The sequence below is a fragment of the Pelophylax lessonae genome (genome assembly GCF_965119305.1).
Source record: "Pelophylax lessonae genome assembly, chromosome: 1".
Lineage (NCBI taxonomy): Eukaryota > Metazoa > Chordata > Amphibia > Anura > Ranidae > Pelophylax > Pelophylax lessonae.
The window spans coordinates 296502592-296518805 of record NC_138768.1 but is presented as its reverse complement, the minus strand read 5'-3'; the positions used below and the strand labels follow the sequence as shown (position 1 = coordinate 296518805).

General features: G+C 47.0%; 1 protein-coding gene across 1 annotated transcript in view; it reads left to right on the top strand.

Annotated features, from left to right (window-relative positions):
• Positions 1-16214, top strand: part of SGSM1 (small G protein signaling modulator 1) — a 458328-nt gene that overhangs the window by 317712 nt on the left and 124402 nt on the right. The window contains exon 10 of the mRNA XM_082258183.1: positions 7649-7716. Coding sequence (XP_082114309.1) covers positions 7649-7716 — 68 coding nt within the window. The remainder of the gene's footprint in view (positions 1-7648; positions 7717-16214) is intronic.

Genomic DNA, 16214 nt, shown 5'->3' with positions numbered 1-16214 from the left:
AAGTAGCTTGCTGGTTTCATTTGTTAAAAAGGGGTGAATTTTAGAGATGGTGCGGAGGGGAAGTCTACAAGTTTTTGACAATGATTGGATTTGGGGCTGAAAGGACAGGTCAGAGTCTAGGATTACACCTAGTACCCTGGCATGAGGGGACGGATTGATGGTTGCATAACTAGTTTTGATGGAAAAGTCATGAAGGGGGGCACGGGCGGGGGGGGGGAATTACCAGCTCAGGTTTAGAGAGATTTAGTTTGAGGAAGTGGTGCGACATCCATGTTGATATGTCAGTAAGTAAGTTAGCAATGCAAGAGGAGACTGAAGGAGTGAGGTGAGGAGGAGACAGATAGATTTGAGTGTCATCGGCGTAGAGATGGTATTGGAAACCGTGGGCGGTTATCAAGTGACCGAGGGAGGCGGTGTAGATAGAGAAGAGGAGGGGTCCAAGAACAGAGCCTTGGGGAACCCCCACAGAAAGGGGCAATTGGGAGGAGGAGGTAGAGTTGTGGGTAACACTGAAGGAGCGATGCAATAGGTAGGGGGAGAACCAAGATATAGCAGAATCTTGGAGGCCAAGGGAACAGAATTTATTAAGAAGGAGCGGGTGGTCAACAGTGTCAAAGGCCGCAGAGAGGTCAAGTAATAAGAGTATGGAGTAGTGGCCATTGGTTTTGGCAGTTAGTAGATCATTGGTGAGTTTTAGTAAGGCAGTTTCTGTGGAGTGCTGTGAGAGAAAGCCAGACTGTAAGGTATCAAGAAGGTTATTTTCCTTGAGGTAGGAGCTGAGACGGTTGTAGACTAAGCGTTCTAGAAGTTTAGAAGTGAATGGGAGCAGTGAGATGGGTCTTAAGTTGTTCAAGTTGGTGGGGTCCAGTGAGGGCTTTTTAAGTATGGGAGTGATCTGCGCATGTTTTAGAGGGGAGGGGAAGGTGCCAGTAGAGAGGGAGAGATTGAAGATGTGAGTAAGGGAGCATAGGATAGAGTAAGAGGGTGTCTGTAGTAGTTGTGAGGGAACAGGATCCAGGGAACAGGTGGTTAGGCGTGCATCTGAGAAAATTTTTTTAACCTCTTTAGTAGTAGCCAGTTCAAAGGAGGAGAGTGTTGACTGTACTGTTAGGCAAGGTGTGTTGAGTGGGAAAGATGTGCGCACAGTGGCGGCTTCCTCACGTATTGCATCAACCTTGTCTTTGAAGTGATTGGCAATCTCTTGGGCAGTGATTGAGTTAGTGAGTAGAGGGGGTGGGGGACGAAGTAGAGAGTTAAAAGTTGAGAAGAGCCGACGGGGACTGGATGACAGGGTAGTAATAAGAGAGACAAAGTAGGCTTGTTTGGCAGCATGGAGGCATGAATTGTATGTTTGGAGGGAAGATTTATATAGGGTGAAGTCCTGCAGGCATTTGGTTTTACGCCATCGTCGTTCAAGAGCACGGCAGTGTCTCTTGAGATTTCTACTCTTGTCAGTTTGCCAGGGTTGCAATGGTAGGGGCTTGATTCTGCGTGTAGTTAGAGGAGCAAGTGCATCAAGTGATGATGAGAGTGAGCTGTTGTAAACAGAGGTGGCCAGGTCAGGACAGTACAGGGGAGAGATTATGTCATGTAGGTGGTCAATAGCAGAATAGAGGAGAGAGGGGTTAAAGTGATAAAGGTTCCTACAAGTAATTGTTTGCTGCTTTGGGGGATGGGTGATTTGAGGCAAGGATACAGTGAAACCGATGAGGTTGTGATCAGAGAGAGAGGAAAGGGGGTGTTGGTGAGGTTGTCGGCAGAGCAGAGATGGGAGAATAGAAGGTCAAGGGTATTACCATTGGAGTGAGTAGAAGTGTGTGTCCATTGGGTTAGGTCAAAAGAGGAGGTTAAGTTGAGAAGTTGAGTTGTAGCTGGGCTGTTAACATTGACAGGGATGTTGAAGTCACCAAGAATGATAGTGGGTATTTCAGAGGAGAGAAAGTAGGGTAGCCAGGCAGCAAAGTCATCAAAAAAGCGTGATGCTGGTCCAGGGGGCCGATAAATTGCTGCAATCCTTAGAGAAATGGGAGAAAACAGACGAATACAGTGCATCTCCAAAGAAGAGAGTGACAGAGAGGGAGGGTTTGGAAGGACTTTGTAGGTGCTTTGCGGGGATAAAAAGAATCCAACTCCACCTCCTTTTTGTCTGTTTGGTCTGGGGGAGTGAGTCCAGTGGAGGCCACCATAGGAGAGGGCAGCAGGAGAAGCAGAGTCAAAATTTTGAAGCCAGGTTTCAGTTATGGCGAGGATGTTAAAGCTATGAGAGATAAAAAGGTCATGCACAGATGTGAGCTTGTTACAGATGGAGCGAGCATTCTAAAGGGCACATGAGATTGAGGGGCTGTTTTTAGAAAGCAGGGGGACAGAAATTAAACTGAGTAGATTGCGGCTATTGTCAGAGGAGGAGGGGTGTCGGATATGTGGTTTGCAGAAAGAAAATGGAGGGCCAGGATTTGGGGAAATGTCCCCTGAGGCTAGAAGAAGAAGGAGGGTGAGAAAGGCAAGATAGGAGTGGGATGTGTATGAGCGCACATGTCTAATTGCCCTGGTGTTTAGGTTAGCATGTGGGCTCAGCAACTGAAGGAGGTGATGGGCACAGTGGTAAGGAGAGGGTAGGAGTGAGGGTGCTATGTGTATGCTGTGGGGTGGAGAAGAGGGGTAGTGTAAGGATATTTTGAAGATAGAAGACACAGATGTGAGAAAGAAGAGTAGAAGGAGCATGTTTATGGCAAGAAAGTGTGAATCTGACTTCAAATAGATTAAATTAAATGTCGAGTGCTGGTTTGCTTGCAGTCTTTCCAAAGAGTTCTTTTTATATCTTCATACAGCTTTAGTTCTCCTGCTGTAGTTAAACTGCGGTGGTGAAACTGTGCAACACTCTTGACTGAGACACTCAAGAATGAGACATGGTGTCTGCGCTTTGCCCCTGTCTGCGCCTCCCCATAGAATGCTTTAAATTTATAGGGAGATTGTGTGGGCAAGCATTTGTCAATTGATCAATATAGGATCTGATTTGAATAAATTCAGACAATCAGACAATGAAAGCCTTATACAATGTACAGTATCATTTCAAGGACAACCAATGATATACAAGAAGATGACTTCTTTATTCAAAAGCACAAGCAAATTCTGCAGTTCTTTACAGACAGATACAATGTGCATGTCATAATCACATAGCATATACTTGTTCATTGGATGAGTTTTGGGGAAACACCGTACACCAGTCTGTTTTAAAACTGTGAGGAGAGAAAGTAACAAAAACATTCCATGCAGGAAATGCCTCCTGTAGGAACGAAGTATCGGGAGTTGTATCAGTTCCTAATTGTTTATTTTGAACTTCACTAATTAAAACATTCCAGAAGGATATGTTGATAATTTAGAGATATTCCCCTAAAGTGATTCTAAAGGCTTAAGGTTTTTTTTAGCCTAATGCAATCTGTGCATTAAGGTGAAAAAAAAAATCATCTGTGTTATAGGATTCCCTGCAGCAATGCCTTATACTTACCTGAGCCCAATCGCGATCCAGTGCTGTGGCCAAGAGCAGCTTCCCTTTCTGCTCTCTCCCACCTTACAGGGCAGATTGATAGCAGCGGGACCCAGGGGCGGGGCCAAGCTGTCTGGGTCTTCTGTAGCTGCAGGCAGTCAGGCTTGGGATCAAGCCCATCCCAGTGTCCCTATAGGAAGCAACTTTGTTTGGGGGCACTCGCTGAAAAGGTGGAGCCAGGAGCACCAGCAGGGCACCACAGAAGGGGAGGATCGGGGCTGCTTTGTGAAAAACCATTGTACAGAGCAAGTAAGGATGACATGTTTATTAATTTAAAAAAGTTTACAATCACTTTAAGTATATTGGTTATGTTTGCAAGCTATATTGAAAACTCAATATTGAAACTCTTTTAGCAACTATGTTTGGTCTAGCAAATTGAACAATTATTTTTGATCTATTCAGTTAATTGCAAACTATTGTGTTTCTGTAATTAAACATATGTCAGGAATATGAATATGGTGTTTTATTTACACCTCGCTGGGTATTGCTAAATATATAAAACAGATAAGCAGAAGTTAGATTTTTTTATGCACAAACTTTGTAGAACCATCTAAAACTACATAATTTTTACTTTTATATTTTAATGCTCCATTCTCCCTGTTACATTTGTGCCAATCCGTGTGCGTATAGGTGTGATGCCTTTAGGGCAGCCTATTCATTTCGCTTGGCTGCCTTAAAGTGGTTGTTAAGCCACTATTCTAAAATCATCCCATCCCCTCTGTAATATAACAAGTGTCCCTGTGTCTGTGTTGCCCTACCTATATTAGTGTCTCCCAGCGATCAGCTCACTCCTCGGATTTCCCCTCTGCCCTGCTGACCGCTCCAGTGGGCTGGGCCGTGCACTGCCAGGGAGGAGGGAAGAGAGAGAACCAACCGGTCACGTGATCGCTGGGAGACGGTCTTAAAATAGGTACAGATCGGTATATTTTTTCTTTAACACAGGGACACTTTTTGTTATATTACAGAGGGTATGGGATGATTTTATAGTCAGGGCTGGTGCAAGGATTTTTGACACCCTAGGCAAAACCTTATTTTGTCGCCCCCCCCCCCCCATTGGCTCCGTCCCTGACTCTCGCATTAAAGACCCCCCCAGTATTGGTGTCAATGAGTGGACGCATTAAAGACCCCCCAGCATTGGTGTCAGTGGACACAATAAAGACCCCCCAGTATTAGTGTCAGTGGACGCATTAAAGACCCCACAGCATTAGTGTCAGTGGATGCAATAAAGACCCCCCCAGCATTAGTGTCAGTGGACGCAATAAAGACCCCCAGCATTAGTGTCAGTGGACGCAATAAAGACCCCCCAACATTGGTGTCAGTGGACGCAATAAAAACCCCCAGCATTAGTGTCAGTGGACGCATTAAAGACCCCCCCCCAGCATCGGTGTCAGTGGACGCAATAAAAACCCCCAGCATTAGTGTCAGTGGACGCATTAAAGACCCCCCCAGCATTGGTGTCAGTGGACGCATTAAAGACCCCCCAGCATTAGTGTCAGTGGACGCATTAAAGACCCCCCAGCATTAGTGTCAGTGGACGCATTAAAGACCCCCCAGCATTAGTGTCAGTGAACGCATTAAAGACCCCCCCAGCATTAGTGTCAGAGGCTGCATTAATAACCCCCAGCACAGGTGGTCAGTGGCATTGAAAATGAACCCCTTCCATGACCCCCTAATGTGGGGGAGGGAGTAATAATACTACATTACCACAAATGCAGAAGGGGGAAGGTGGGTTAAAATGTCACTGCGGACAGTGCAAGGTGGGGGATGCGGGGAACTGACACTGACTCCAGCATCCCCCACCTGCATCAGGGAACACACTGGCAATAAGGGAAATGCTGAGCTTACCTCACAGGCTCACACACATCACATGCTCCTGGTTGGCTGCTCTCCCGAGTGCGGGCGGGTGGCCGGGCGGGCAGGCAGACAGGCGGGTGGCCGGACGGGCGGGCAGACAGGCAAGCGAGTGGCTAGATAGGCGGGCAGGCAGACAGGTGCGTGAGCGGGCAGCAGGGGGTTCAGGTGGGTGGGATCTCAAAAGCTGGCTGCATCCCCAGCCCGCCCACACAACGAGTAGCATAGGAGATCCAGTCCCACAGCTGGAGAGGGGGGGGCAAAATCCTCCCTCCAGCAGCCATCCAAGCCAGTGCACAGTGCTATATGGAGCGACAGCCAGGAAGTCCCCTTTTCTTCTTAGGCTGTCTCTAACTCACACAGACGACGAGGCACCAGTCCAGCTCCAGCGCCCCTACTGATGTGCGCTCTAGGCCGGTGCCTACCCTGCCTATAGGTAGCACCGACCCTGTTTATAGTAAATATGAAAGCAGCAGGAGGGTAGGGGGCAGTCACTGACACAGGAGCCGACAGGCAGGGAGGGGGTGGGCACTGACACAGGAGCAGACAGTCAGGGAGGGGAGTGGAGAGGAGGACAAAGAGCAGACAGAGGAGCTGCAGGTGACGGAGGCACGTAAACTGACCATGGTGTCAGGGCTCAGCAGCCATGATACACTGCGGTCAGTTTACAGGTGGGAGGGTAGAAACTGGCAGGATCAACCAGGTTTTTTTAGGTGATACAGGGGGTCAAATGACACAGCACAAGCGCTGTGCTGTTACAACATGCTTCAAGGAAACAGGATCTGTTTTTTTTGGAGGGGGGGGGGTAACAAACCCTTTAAAGCTCTACTAAACCCCAAAGAAAATATTTGTTATATTGAAGTTTACCAGTTCTTATGTGGTAGCTGCATTCGTTTTCTTTTTTAGGCTTTTTCCCTTATTTTTTTTTCCATCTAGTCAAACTTACAGTAAGTCTGTTGTTTTTCAACAGAATAAGCTGTCCTGCAAAATCTAACAGCGTTGAGACAAACCATTTAACACTCGCAAGGGTGCTTACAATTAACAGCTTTTATTTATGTAAAACCTTTATCCCAAAAGCATAAAAACAGTTGCTGTAACTGCTTGTGTAACTCTGTACATTGTAGCTGGAGTTTGTTTGTGTATCTAAATCTGCTAGTCTATCTAACACTTCCCTCCCCCCAGACTGACAATACTGATGTCCAAAGGTGTCCCTGTGCTCCTTCATCCAGAGTGGGAGCACTGAAATAGAGGAGGTGTGTTGCTAGCTAGCTTACTGGGGAAAATCTTAAAAAAGAAAACAAATTCAGCCACATCTAATGGTTGAACGATAAAACTCAACCACTGCACCTAAAAAAGTAATGGCACTTTTTTAATTTATCGCATCACACTACAATGCATGGCAATAAGTTACCATGCATTGTTGTGCAGTTAAGCACACCTATATTGACTGGTGCGTTTGGGGAGCCATTAATATGACACTAAACTCTGGTTTAAAAAAAAAATCTATTAGGAATTGTATTCTAAACTTAGAAAACCTTCTTTTGCTCTCAGCATCCTCCAGTTCTCCAAACTCCTTTTTGCTGCATTAATCCCATTTGTTGTTAGAGGGTGGCTATGTACACTTTTCATGGTCCCGCTGTATGTAGGAATGCAGTTATCCTTTATTTTGCTGCTCCCAAGAAGGACTCGGGACTATTATTATTATTAGCGCCAACAGTATGGGATTTGTAGTCTACTGTACATAGAGCAGTACACATAACTGCAACTAACGTGTACTGGTTAATTCAAACAGAAGTGAGGAGGGAAAGGAGTAGATGGAGGGCACACAGAGGACATTACAAGGAGGCAGAAATACAAAGTAAGAAACAATTTCATGAAAAATAGATTACATGGTCATTGAGTAGTTTATATGTATGAATTATTTTTGGAAACTAAAGATATGTACAATTTTGTTCCTTGGAACAGCCTGTAATATTTTCTCGTTCCACTATCCCTGTACACGCCTGACATTTTTCTTGCATTCATTATCAGATACAGTGCCAAAATAAATGTGTGTTCAGCTTGTCAGTAACCCTTTGGGTAGTAAATATTAATGTAAATGCATAATATTAGGGGAAAATTCATTTACGATACACCCTTTTTAGAAAAATATAGGGAGGAGGAGAAAACCCACAAACGCACACCAAAACATTAACCCTGGTTTTGTCAGAATCTCCTTTATTTTTTTATCGCTTGTCTTTGTTTTTGTTTTAGTGTTTATTGGGACTATGCAATGACTATTCGTCTAGAAGAAATAGTATATCTACATTGTCACCAGCAAGGTATACACTAGCTCAGTCATTTCTTTATTCAAGTTTTTGTGTTTTTTTTCATAATGCTCTTATTTATACATTTCAGATAAAATTTGTCTAACAGACATGTTTCTTATTTATTGTTAACAAATGTAATTGGGATTTTAAGGAGGCATTAAATAATATGCATAGTTTTATATATAGTTTCATATATGTGGTAGGTTTAAACTATTTTTTTAAACCGGTAAATATGACAAAAAAAAAACAGAAGCAGTCGCTCCATCTAGCTCAGAAATACAAAAAGTAACATAGAGATCAGACTATACAGACTGCACAGAAGGGCACAATGTTCCTTGCCACCTCTTCTAATAGTAGATGTGTGACAATATGGCCTATTTAAAAACACAGGGATTCCAAATATGCAAGCGGTGCAAGACTTTACTCTTGGAAATCCAGCATGCTTTGCAAACAGAAGGTAATTGATGAATCTTGTACAAAAATGCTTATCTTAAAATTGTGTTGTACTTGCTGTACAAGAAGGTTGGTTGGTTTAGTTTAAACATTTAAATATGTTTACAAATTCAGAGGCCACTAAAAATAAAGTACCTTCAAAGACAACAGAAACTCGCTATTTGATTCCTGCAGTTTCAGCAGATTAGACAGATAGAACCCCTGCTATTAAAGCTCAACCCCAGCTGTACCTTCAGTCTTGCCCAGTTGTGCTGCCACATCTCCTGTACTGAAATTGTGGTCCATTGTAAGATGCAGTAAGGGTCAGTTCACACCACATGCAGTCCAGTGTGTTTTTTTTTTTTTTTTTTTCTGCATGAAAAACGCATGGAAAGTAGGTTACATAGTTTCCAATGGCATAGTTCACACCGGTGCTTGCAGTTCCAGTACGTTCCAGTTCCAGAAAAAAAAAAGTAGTGTACTGGTACACTGTAAAATGCATCATAAACGCACTGAAACACTCCTTAGCGCACCAAAATGCACTGGAACACACATGTCCTTATTTAAGGTTAAGAAAAAAAGAGGTGGGGGGGATGCACTGGACTGCATCAAAACGCATCAAAAAGGCACTGGAATGCATTAAAAACGCACATACAGAAAGGCATTTGGAATGCATCTGGACTGCATTTCTATGGTGTGAACTGGCCCTAAGTCAGTCTCATTTCCTGGCTGGAGGATGTCCAGCATAATCTAACTCTATTATTCCTATCTTATTCCCATTTTTGTTATCCCTGGCCTGCCCCTTTCATTCATTGGGTTTCAGTTATTTTAAGCATGGAGACTCAGCATCAGATGTGGGCATTACTTAGGGCAGTTGGGAAGCAAATAAATCCTGCCTATAAACTCCAGACTGACATTCAGACATCAAAGTATTTTACAGTTGAAGAAACCAAAACAGTAGGTGGACTCAAGGCCAAAATAATATAGTTTGGAGTCCACTGGTATCCAACAAATTACCTCTCTCTCCCAAAGAAAAGAAAAACCTGGCTAGTGGTCTTAATCCCAAATCATGGATGAGTACATTAACAAAAATGCAAACCAAAAGCAATCTCAAGTAATATGTAAAAAAAATGTATTATACTTAAAGTAGCCATAGATATATTAAAAACCACGGTGAAAATAGGAAATAAAAAAAAAAAAGAAATCTCCCACACATTTATAAAAACCTGCCCCATTAAGGGTGTGAGTCTGCTCTGATGGGGGTGGTGTGGTGCACAATTCAGCACATCACACAGCTCCCTTTTTCTTTCTTCTTTTTTTTGTAAAAACTTTATCTGAATTGTACAAAATTGACATGATGCGCTGTGCTGCTGTACAGTTATATTCAGTCCTGTCCAGTGTGCTGTGATAAAATGCAGAATGTATGCATATTATTGCAGATCATTGCAGTACATCTCCAGGCTGCATTTCAGTGTAAATAGGACACATAGAAAACAATAGTTTCTTTTTTGTTCATTGACGGACACAGCTCCAGAATCTTCTTGACTATTTGGGTTATGCTGCCCCCTACAGGAGTAGGACACTAGGCAGGAAAAAACTTTACCACGCCTGCGGGGCAGTCCCAGGGGGTATAATCCCACACTCTGCTGTAGGCATTCAGCTATTTTCTGCCTAGTCAGGAGTAAGGACCTAGTTCCTAGCTGGGATCTCTGGTCCTAGCATTTTTTTCCTTTTTATACAGATTTTATTATTTATCTTCTTTTATTATATTCTGTTCCTGTGAGAACTTCAATCATCTGCAAGACTGGGTGACAGACTGGATAATCTAGATCCTTACTGTCTCCCCAGTCTGGCCAGTGAGCGCTCCCAGACCTCAACTCCACGCTGGGTCGGCTGCAACATAGCCCCACTGCAGAGAGGGCTCCCCTTGTTTTTTCTGGGGTCAACTGTGAGCCCCAGGAGCCGCGTGTGCGCAGCGGGAGCTGCCATTTTGCTGTGGATGGCTGGTTGTGTAGATTGGCGGCCATGTTTGTGAAAGTCCGGTGGCCATTTTCCTGTAATTTTCCCTTTAGTAATAGCTGTGGCCATGTTCTTGGAGCCCTGTAGGCGGTGAATTCGGTGGCGAGAGCCCCTTCCTTGCATCTAGTGCTAACTCCAGGACTTCCTTTTCTACTCTGATTGCCGCAGGGTGTGCAGTATTCTGGTGCCTTTTCTGTGCCTGACCAGTGGTGGTGAGTCCCTGTGGGTGCCCTTGGGCTCTCCCTCTCTATGCTTGGTCAGTGGCTGCTTGTGCTGAGACCTGTAGTGCCGCTAGTGTGGCAGTGGGGTGGTCACATTGCAGTATTATTTCTTTTAACTGTAAGGTTCCCCTGGTAAACTTGTGGAGTCCCTGGAGCACATTTCTCCACCTGATCCCTCTCAGAGGCTGCAGGCCCCTCTGGGTCCAATCAATCCCTGTCTGCACTGACGGCAGTCCTTAGTGTTCAAAGTAGATTTGGTTCTGACCAGTCGGGCTAGCCAAATGCATCCCCCACCTTCACCTGCCTCCTCTGTCTCCTCAGCTTCTGAGTCTGATCTGGCCGCCGCCACATGGGTCTGCATCCACGCACCCTGAGTGCTCTGATAGTGAGGATGATTCCTCTTCTGCTACAGCTGCGCATGAAAAGGCGCTGGTGAATGCACTGATTGTTTTGGTGCAGGAAACTTAAAAAATGGAGGAGGCAGCTGCTGCTGTGTCGGAATAGGCTGGTATCCTTTGGTACCCCTAAAGCTTCAAAAACAGCAAAGGTTTTCCCTTTTCCCGTCTACTTTGACATAATTGTCGCGAGTCAGTGGGGTTGTCCGAAACGCGATGTGGCGGTGCCTAAGCGTTTCGCTAGACGATATCATTTTGAGGATTCCCTTTTAAAAAATTGAACTGTACCACCTGTGGTGGATTCTCAAGTCTCTAGTCTGAATAAATCCACTGGAGTCTCCAGTGTTTAATGATCCCTTTTACAAAAGAGCTGAGGCATTGACCCGCCAAATGTTTACCATGGGCGGTTCAGTCCTTAGGCCGATATTTACCATTACCTTGGTGTCCCAGACGCTGACGGAGTGGGCTAGAATATTGCACCAAGACCTGAAGGGGGAACAGCTTCCTCCTGCCTTTGCGGAGCTGGCAGGCTAGTTGGTCCAGGGGTTGCAGTTTACCCGTGACGCCTCTCTGTATGCGGCTCCCTGAGTCTCCAGGCTGTCTGTGACAGCAATGGTTCTTTCGGCGCATGATATGACTGAAATACTGGTCGGCGGACCAGTCTTCTAAGAAGGCCTTATCTGATCTCCCCTATATGGGGAGTCGCCTTTTTGGCTCTTCCCTGGACAACATCATTAGGGGTCTTACAGGGGGGGGGGGGAGTACTCTACTTCCACAGGCCAGCAGGGGCAAAGAGTCTCGTCGCAGGCGTGGTCCTTTTTTCTCGGCTCATAAGTGTCCTTTTCACTCCACAGGATCTCAGGACAAAGGATCTAAGCCTTTCCGGACCTCTGCCAGTGGTTCCAAGAGGACCTGGTCTGGTAACCCGACAGCGGCTCCTTCCAGACCTGCGGATAAAGCCCCTTCTGCCTGAAGGGGCGCCCTCACCTGTGTCCGGGGTGGGGGGACGTCTTTGCTTTTTTCCTGGATCCGTGGACTTCCCTGATTCAAGAAAAATGAATCCAAGAGTTGATTCGGTCTGGCTACAAGATTGAGTTTCGGTCTTTTCCTCCAGAAAGGTTCTTTTCTTCCAACCTGTGCCTGTCCCAGACTGCCTGCGGGGTCTCTTTGGGGCAGTACAAGACTTGTTACTATAAGGCGATTGTACTGGTTCTGAGTTTGGAACATTTTCAGGGATTTTATTCCAACCTGTTTACAGTTCTGAGGAAGGAAGGCAAGGTACGTCCAATTCTGGACCTCAAGGCTCTGAACCGTTTTATGCGAGTACGGAAATTTTGCATGGAGTCCATTCGTACAGTGGTGGTTTCCCTACATCAAGGGGATCTTCTGTCCTCAAGGACGCTTACCTTCATATTCCAATATATGCAGGTCACCAGTGTTCCCTCCGCTTTGCCGTTGGAGAGGAGCTTTATCAATTTGTGGCGTTACCATTTGGTCTCGCCTCCGCTCCTCGTGTCTTCACAAAAGTGTTGGCCCCGGTGTTAGCATTGCTGCGTCAGCGGGGGATTGCGGTACTGGGGTACCTGGATGACCTTCTTCTGCAAGCAGAATCTTTCAATGCTCTATTCAGGCAAATTGGAGATCACTGTGCGAACTCTGCAGGAGTTCGGATGGAATTTGAATCTACAGAAATCTGTTCTGGTTCCGTCCACCAGGTTGGACTATCTGGGTCTGACTCTGGACTCAGCAAAGGTGTTTCTCCCAGGGGACAAGCTCCAAAAGCTGCAGGTGGCTATTTGGATCTTGTTTTCCAGCAGTCAGTCATCTCTCAGGACTTGTATGCGGGTGCTGGGCCTGATGGTGTCTACCTTTGAGGCGGTTCCGTTTGCACAGTTTCACACAAGACCTCTGCAAAGAGAGAGTCTTGCCAAATGGGACAAGAATCCGAAGTCTTTGGACAATCTGATCCTGTTGAGCCGGGGGTAGCGGAATCTGCTCTATTCGGACAAACTGGAGATCACTGTGCGAACTCTGCAGGAGTTCGGATGGAACTGGAATCTACAGAAATCTGTTTTTGTTCCGCCCACGAGGGTCAGACTTTCTGGGTCTGTCTCTGGACTCCGCCTCAGCCAAGGTGTTTCTCCCAGGGGACAAGCTCCAAAAGCTGCAGGTGGCTATTCGGATCTTGTTGTCCAGCAGTCGGTTATCTCTCAGGATCTGATGGCTTTGTTCCCTGATCTGGGGGCTTCGTTTTCTAAAGCTTTCGACAGGGCAAGTCTTTCCTTCCCCTGTACTGGATGGTGGTCATCACGGATGCCAGTCTATCTGGATGGGGAGGCGTTCTCGGCACGGATTGTGCTCAGGGGGTCTAGACTCTGGATCAATATACTGGAACTCCGGGCGATCAGTCTTTGTCTGGTTCATTGGACAGGTTGCCTTCAGGGGTGTCCGGCGAGGATTTAATCGGACAACGCCTCGTCCGTGTCTTATGTCAATCACCAAGGGGGCACAAGAAGTGTCCTGGCAGCTCGGAAAGTAGCCGGCATTATAAGGATGGCAGAATTCTTCGTTCCTGCTCTCTCTGTGGGACAATTGGCAAGCAGACTATCTCAGTCGTCAGGCGTTGGACCAGGGTGAATGGTCACTCCATCCGGAGGTGTTTCATCAGCTGTGTCTCCTGTGGGGGACTCCCGAGGTGGACCTGTTGACCTCTCGTCTCAACAGGAAGGTACAGAAATTTTGTGGCTTGTTCTCGGGATTCTCTAGTCGACGCTACGGATGCACTGGTGGCTCCTTGGGGTCAGTATCGTCTGATTTATGCCTTCCCACCTCTCAAACTTCTGCCAAGTCTCCTGCGCAGGATTGAGGCAGAAGGGATCTGGTCATTCTAGTGGCTGCAGACTGGCGCCTGCCGGTCATGGTACGCTGACCTGGTACGACTTATCAAAGATGCTCCTTGGAGGCTTCCACTCAGGGAAGATCTGCTGTCCCAAGGGCCGATCCTCCATCCTGCTTTACAGTCGCTGGTTTTAAATGCTTGGCTGTTGAAAGCCAGGTGCTGAAGGATAGGGCTTTGTCTGAATCTGTGATGTCTACACTGTTAAAGGCTAGGAAATCTACCTCTAGGAAGATTTGCCATCGTACTTGGAAGAGGTACATTGCGTGGTGTGAGTCTTTTGGGGTTCCACCTCGCTCCTTTTCGGTGGCTCAGATCTTGGCCTCGCTGGAGGAACAGCGTCTGGCCTTGGGTACCATCAAGGCCAGGTTTCGGCCTTGTCGGTCTTCTTCCAATGACCGTTGGTCACGCATTCCTTGGTTTGCATCTTTATTCAGGGGGTTCCCACCTGGCTCCCCCTGTGCAGTCTCTGTTGCCCCAGTGGGACCTCAATTTGGTGCTGTCGGTTCTCCAGACACCTCCTTTCGAAAATATTTGAGAGCTTCCCCTGCTTACTATCACGAACCTGGAGATGAGCCTGACACTGTGAGGAAGGCCTCCCTTGAGCCTCCGACTCGGGACCCATGATAGTGCAGAAAGGGGACACCTGAGTGTAGAGTAGCACAAGCGCCTGGAGACTTGCTTGGAGCGGACGATGGCTACTGGTGAAGGTTGACAGAGAAGTCCGATGAGCAGGGTGTTGAGCAGGCAGCAGGTTCTGGAAGCAGGGGTTCCTGGGTAACAGGAGGAGCTTCCTATGCAGGATGGACAGATCTGGGATTGACAGAAGCGTGGTAAGACGAGCCAGGTCAGGAGCCACTCGGTAACGTAGAAGCCAGTAGGAGCAGACAGGAAGAGAGGTCACGGGACAAGCCAAGGTCGGTGCAGGTGGAGATCAGAGAATCGTCAGAACAAGCCGGGTCGGTGCAGGTGGAGATCAGAGAATCGTCAGGACAAGCCGGGTCTGGAACTTAGGAACAAGATGCAGGTAAACAGGTAACAGGTATCCAAGGCTGAAGACAAAGCAGCACTAGAGCAGTGCAATGGCTGGGTTTAAATAGTCCCTTTGGCGCCAATGTCTCACGTACGTTCGCGTACTCGCAAATGTGCGTGCACGGTTGCGCGAATTCACGCATGCGCATTGGCCATTGTCAGATTTCTGACAGGAAGACGTCTTTGCAGAGCAAATGTTCTCTTACACTTACGCTGTCCCAGAAGGTAGCCTTTTTGGTGGCTATTACTTCTGCACACAGGGTGTTGGAGCTGGCGGCGTTGTCCGGTCGTTCACCTTATCTGGTGGTTCACAGAGATAAAGTGGTGCTTCGCCCTTGTCAGTCGTTCCTCCCTAAGGTTGTTCCTGATTTCCAATTGAATGAAGACATTGTACTGCCTTCACTTTGCCCTAAGCCCAAGCATTCTAAAGAAATTGCTTTGCATTCCCTGGATGTGATTCGGGCTATCAGAGTGTGCCTGGCAGCTACGGAGTCTTTTAGAAAATCAGACTTACTATTTTTGCTTAAGGATGGACTTTGAAAAGGGTTGGCCGTGGCTGCTGTGACCATTCCTAGATGGATCAGAGAGACAGTGGTGAAGGGCCTATTCAATTTAGGGTCAGGTTCCTCCTTTTCTTGTTAAGGTGAATTCTACACAGGTGTTTATTGCCTCCTGGGCCTTCCGCCATCAAGTGTCAGTGATGCAGGTTTGCAAGGCAGCCACCTAGTCGTCTGTGCACACTTTCACAATATTTTGAAAAGTAGATGTGCTGGCATCTATGGATGCTGCTGTTTGAAAGGACTAGTCCTCTTTGAGGGTGTATGTTTTCAGGTGAGCTCGAGTTTTTCCTGGTTGAGCTCCATGTTCACTGGTTGGCTAGGTTTAGTCTTTGGGAACTGTGTTTTCTGCTGTGTCTTTTCCCACCCCTCATGTTTAACACTGCTTTGGGACGTCCCAATGGTCAAGAAGATTCTGAAGCTGTGTCCATCAATGAACGAAAGAGAAAATTGGATTTTCGTCTTACCGTAAAAGAGATGGCGCCCGCCTGTTCCTAGTATGGTGAGTAAATGTTCCCCCCTCTTTTGGGGTGGATGCGGGCCCCTCCCTAGGACTGTCGGACCCTCACAACCCTGGGTTCCCCTGTCACGCAGCCCCCACCTACCTTTCCCTCTCCCCCTCCTCACTACTGGGGCTATGGGACATTTGTAACTACTCCTGGGGGCTGGGACTAAGCTTAAGGCCGACAGTGGGGGCGGGGGGGGTTGCCCCGCCGGCGACAGGCGAACAATCGTTGGGGGGGGTTTACCTATCACTCCCAGGGCCCCTTTTCCTGTCGATCCCATCCAGGAGGCTGGGAGGTCCCCTCAAGGGTCCTCAGTAGCTCCGCAGGCTGCGCGGTGCTGCCATTTTCTTGTAGCCCCTGTGCTCTGCAAGATTCAGCGGCCATATTGGTACACCCGGCGGCCATTTTGCAGTGGATTTCTATTGAGAATCACTGACGGCCATGTTCTGGGA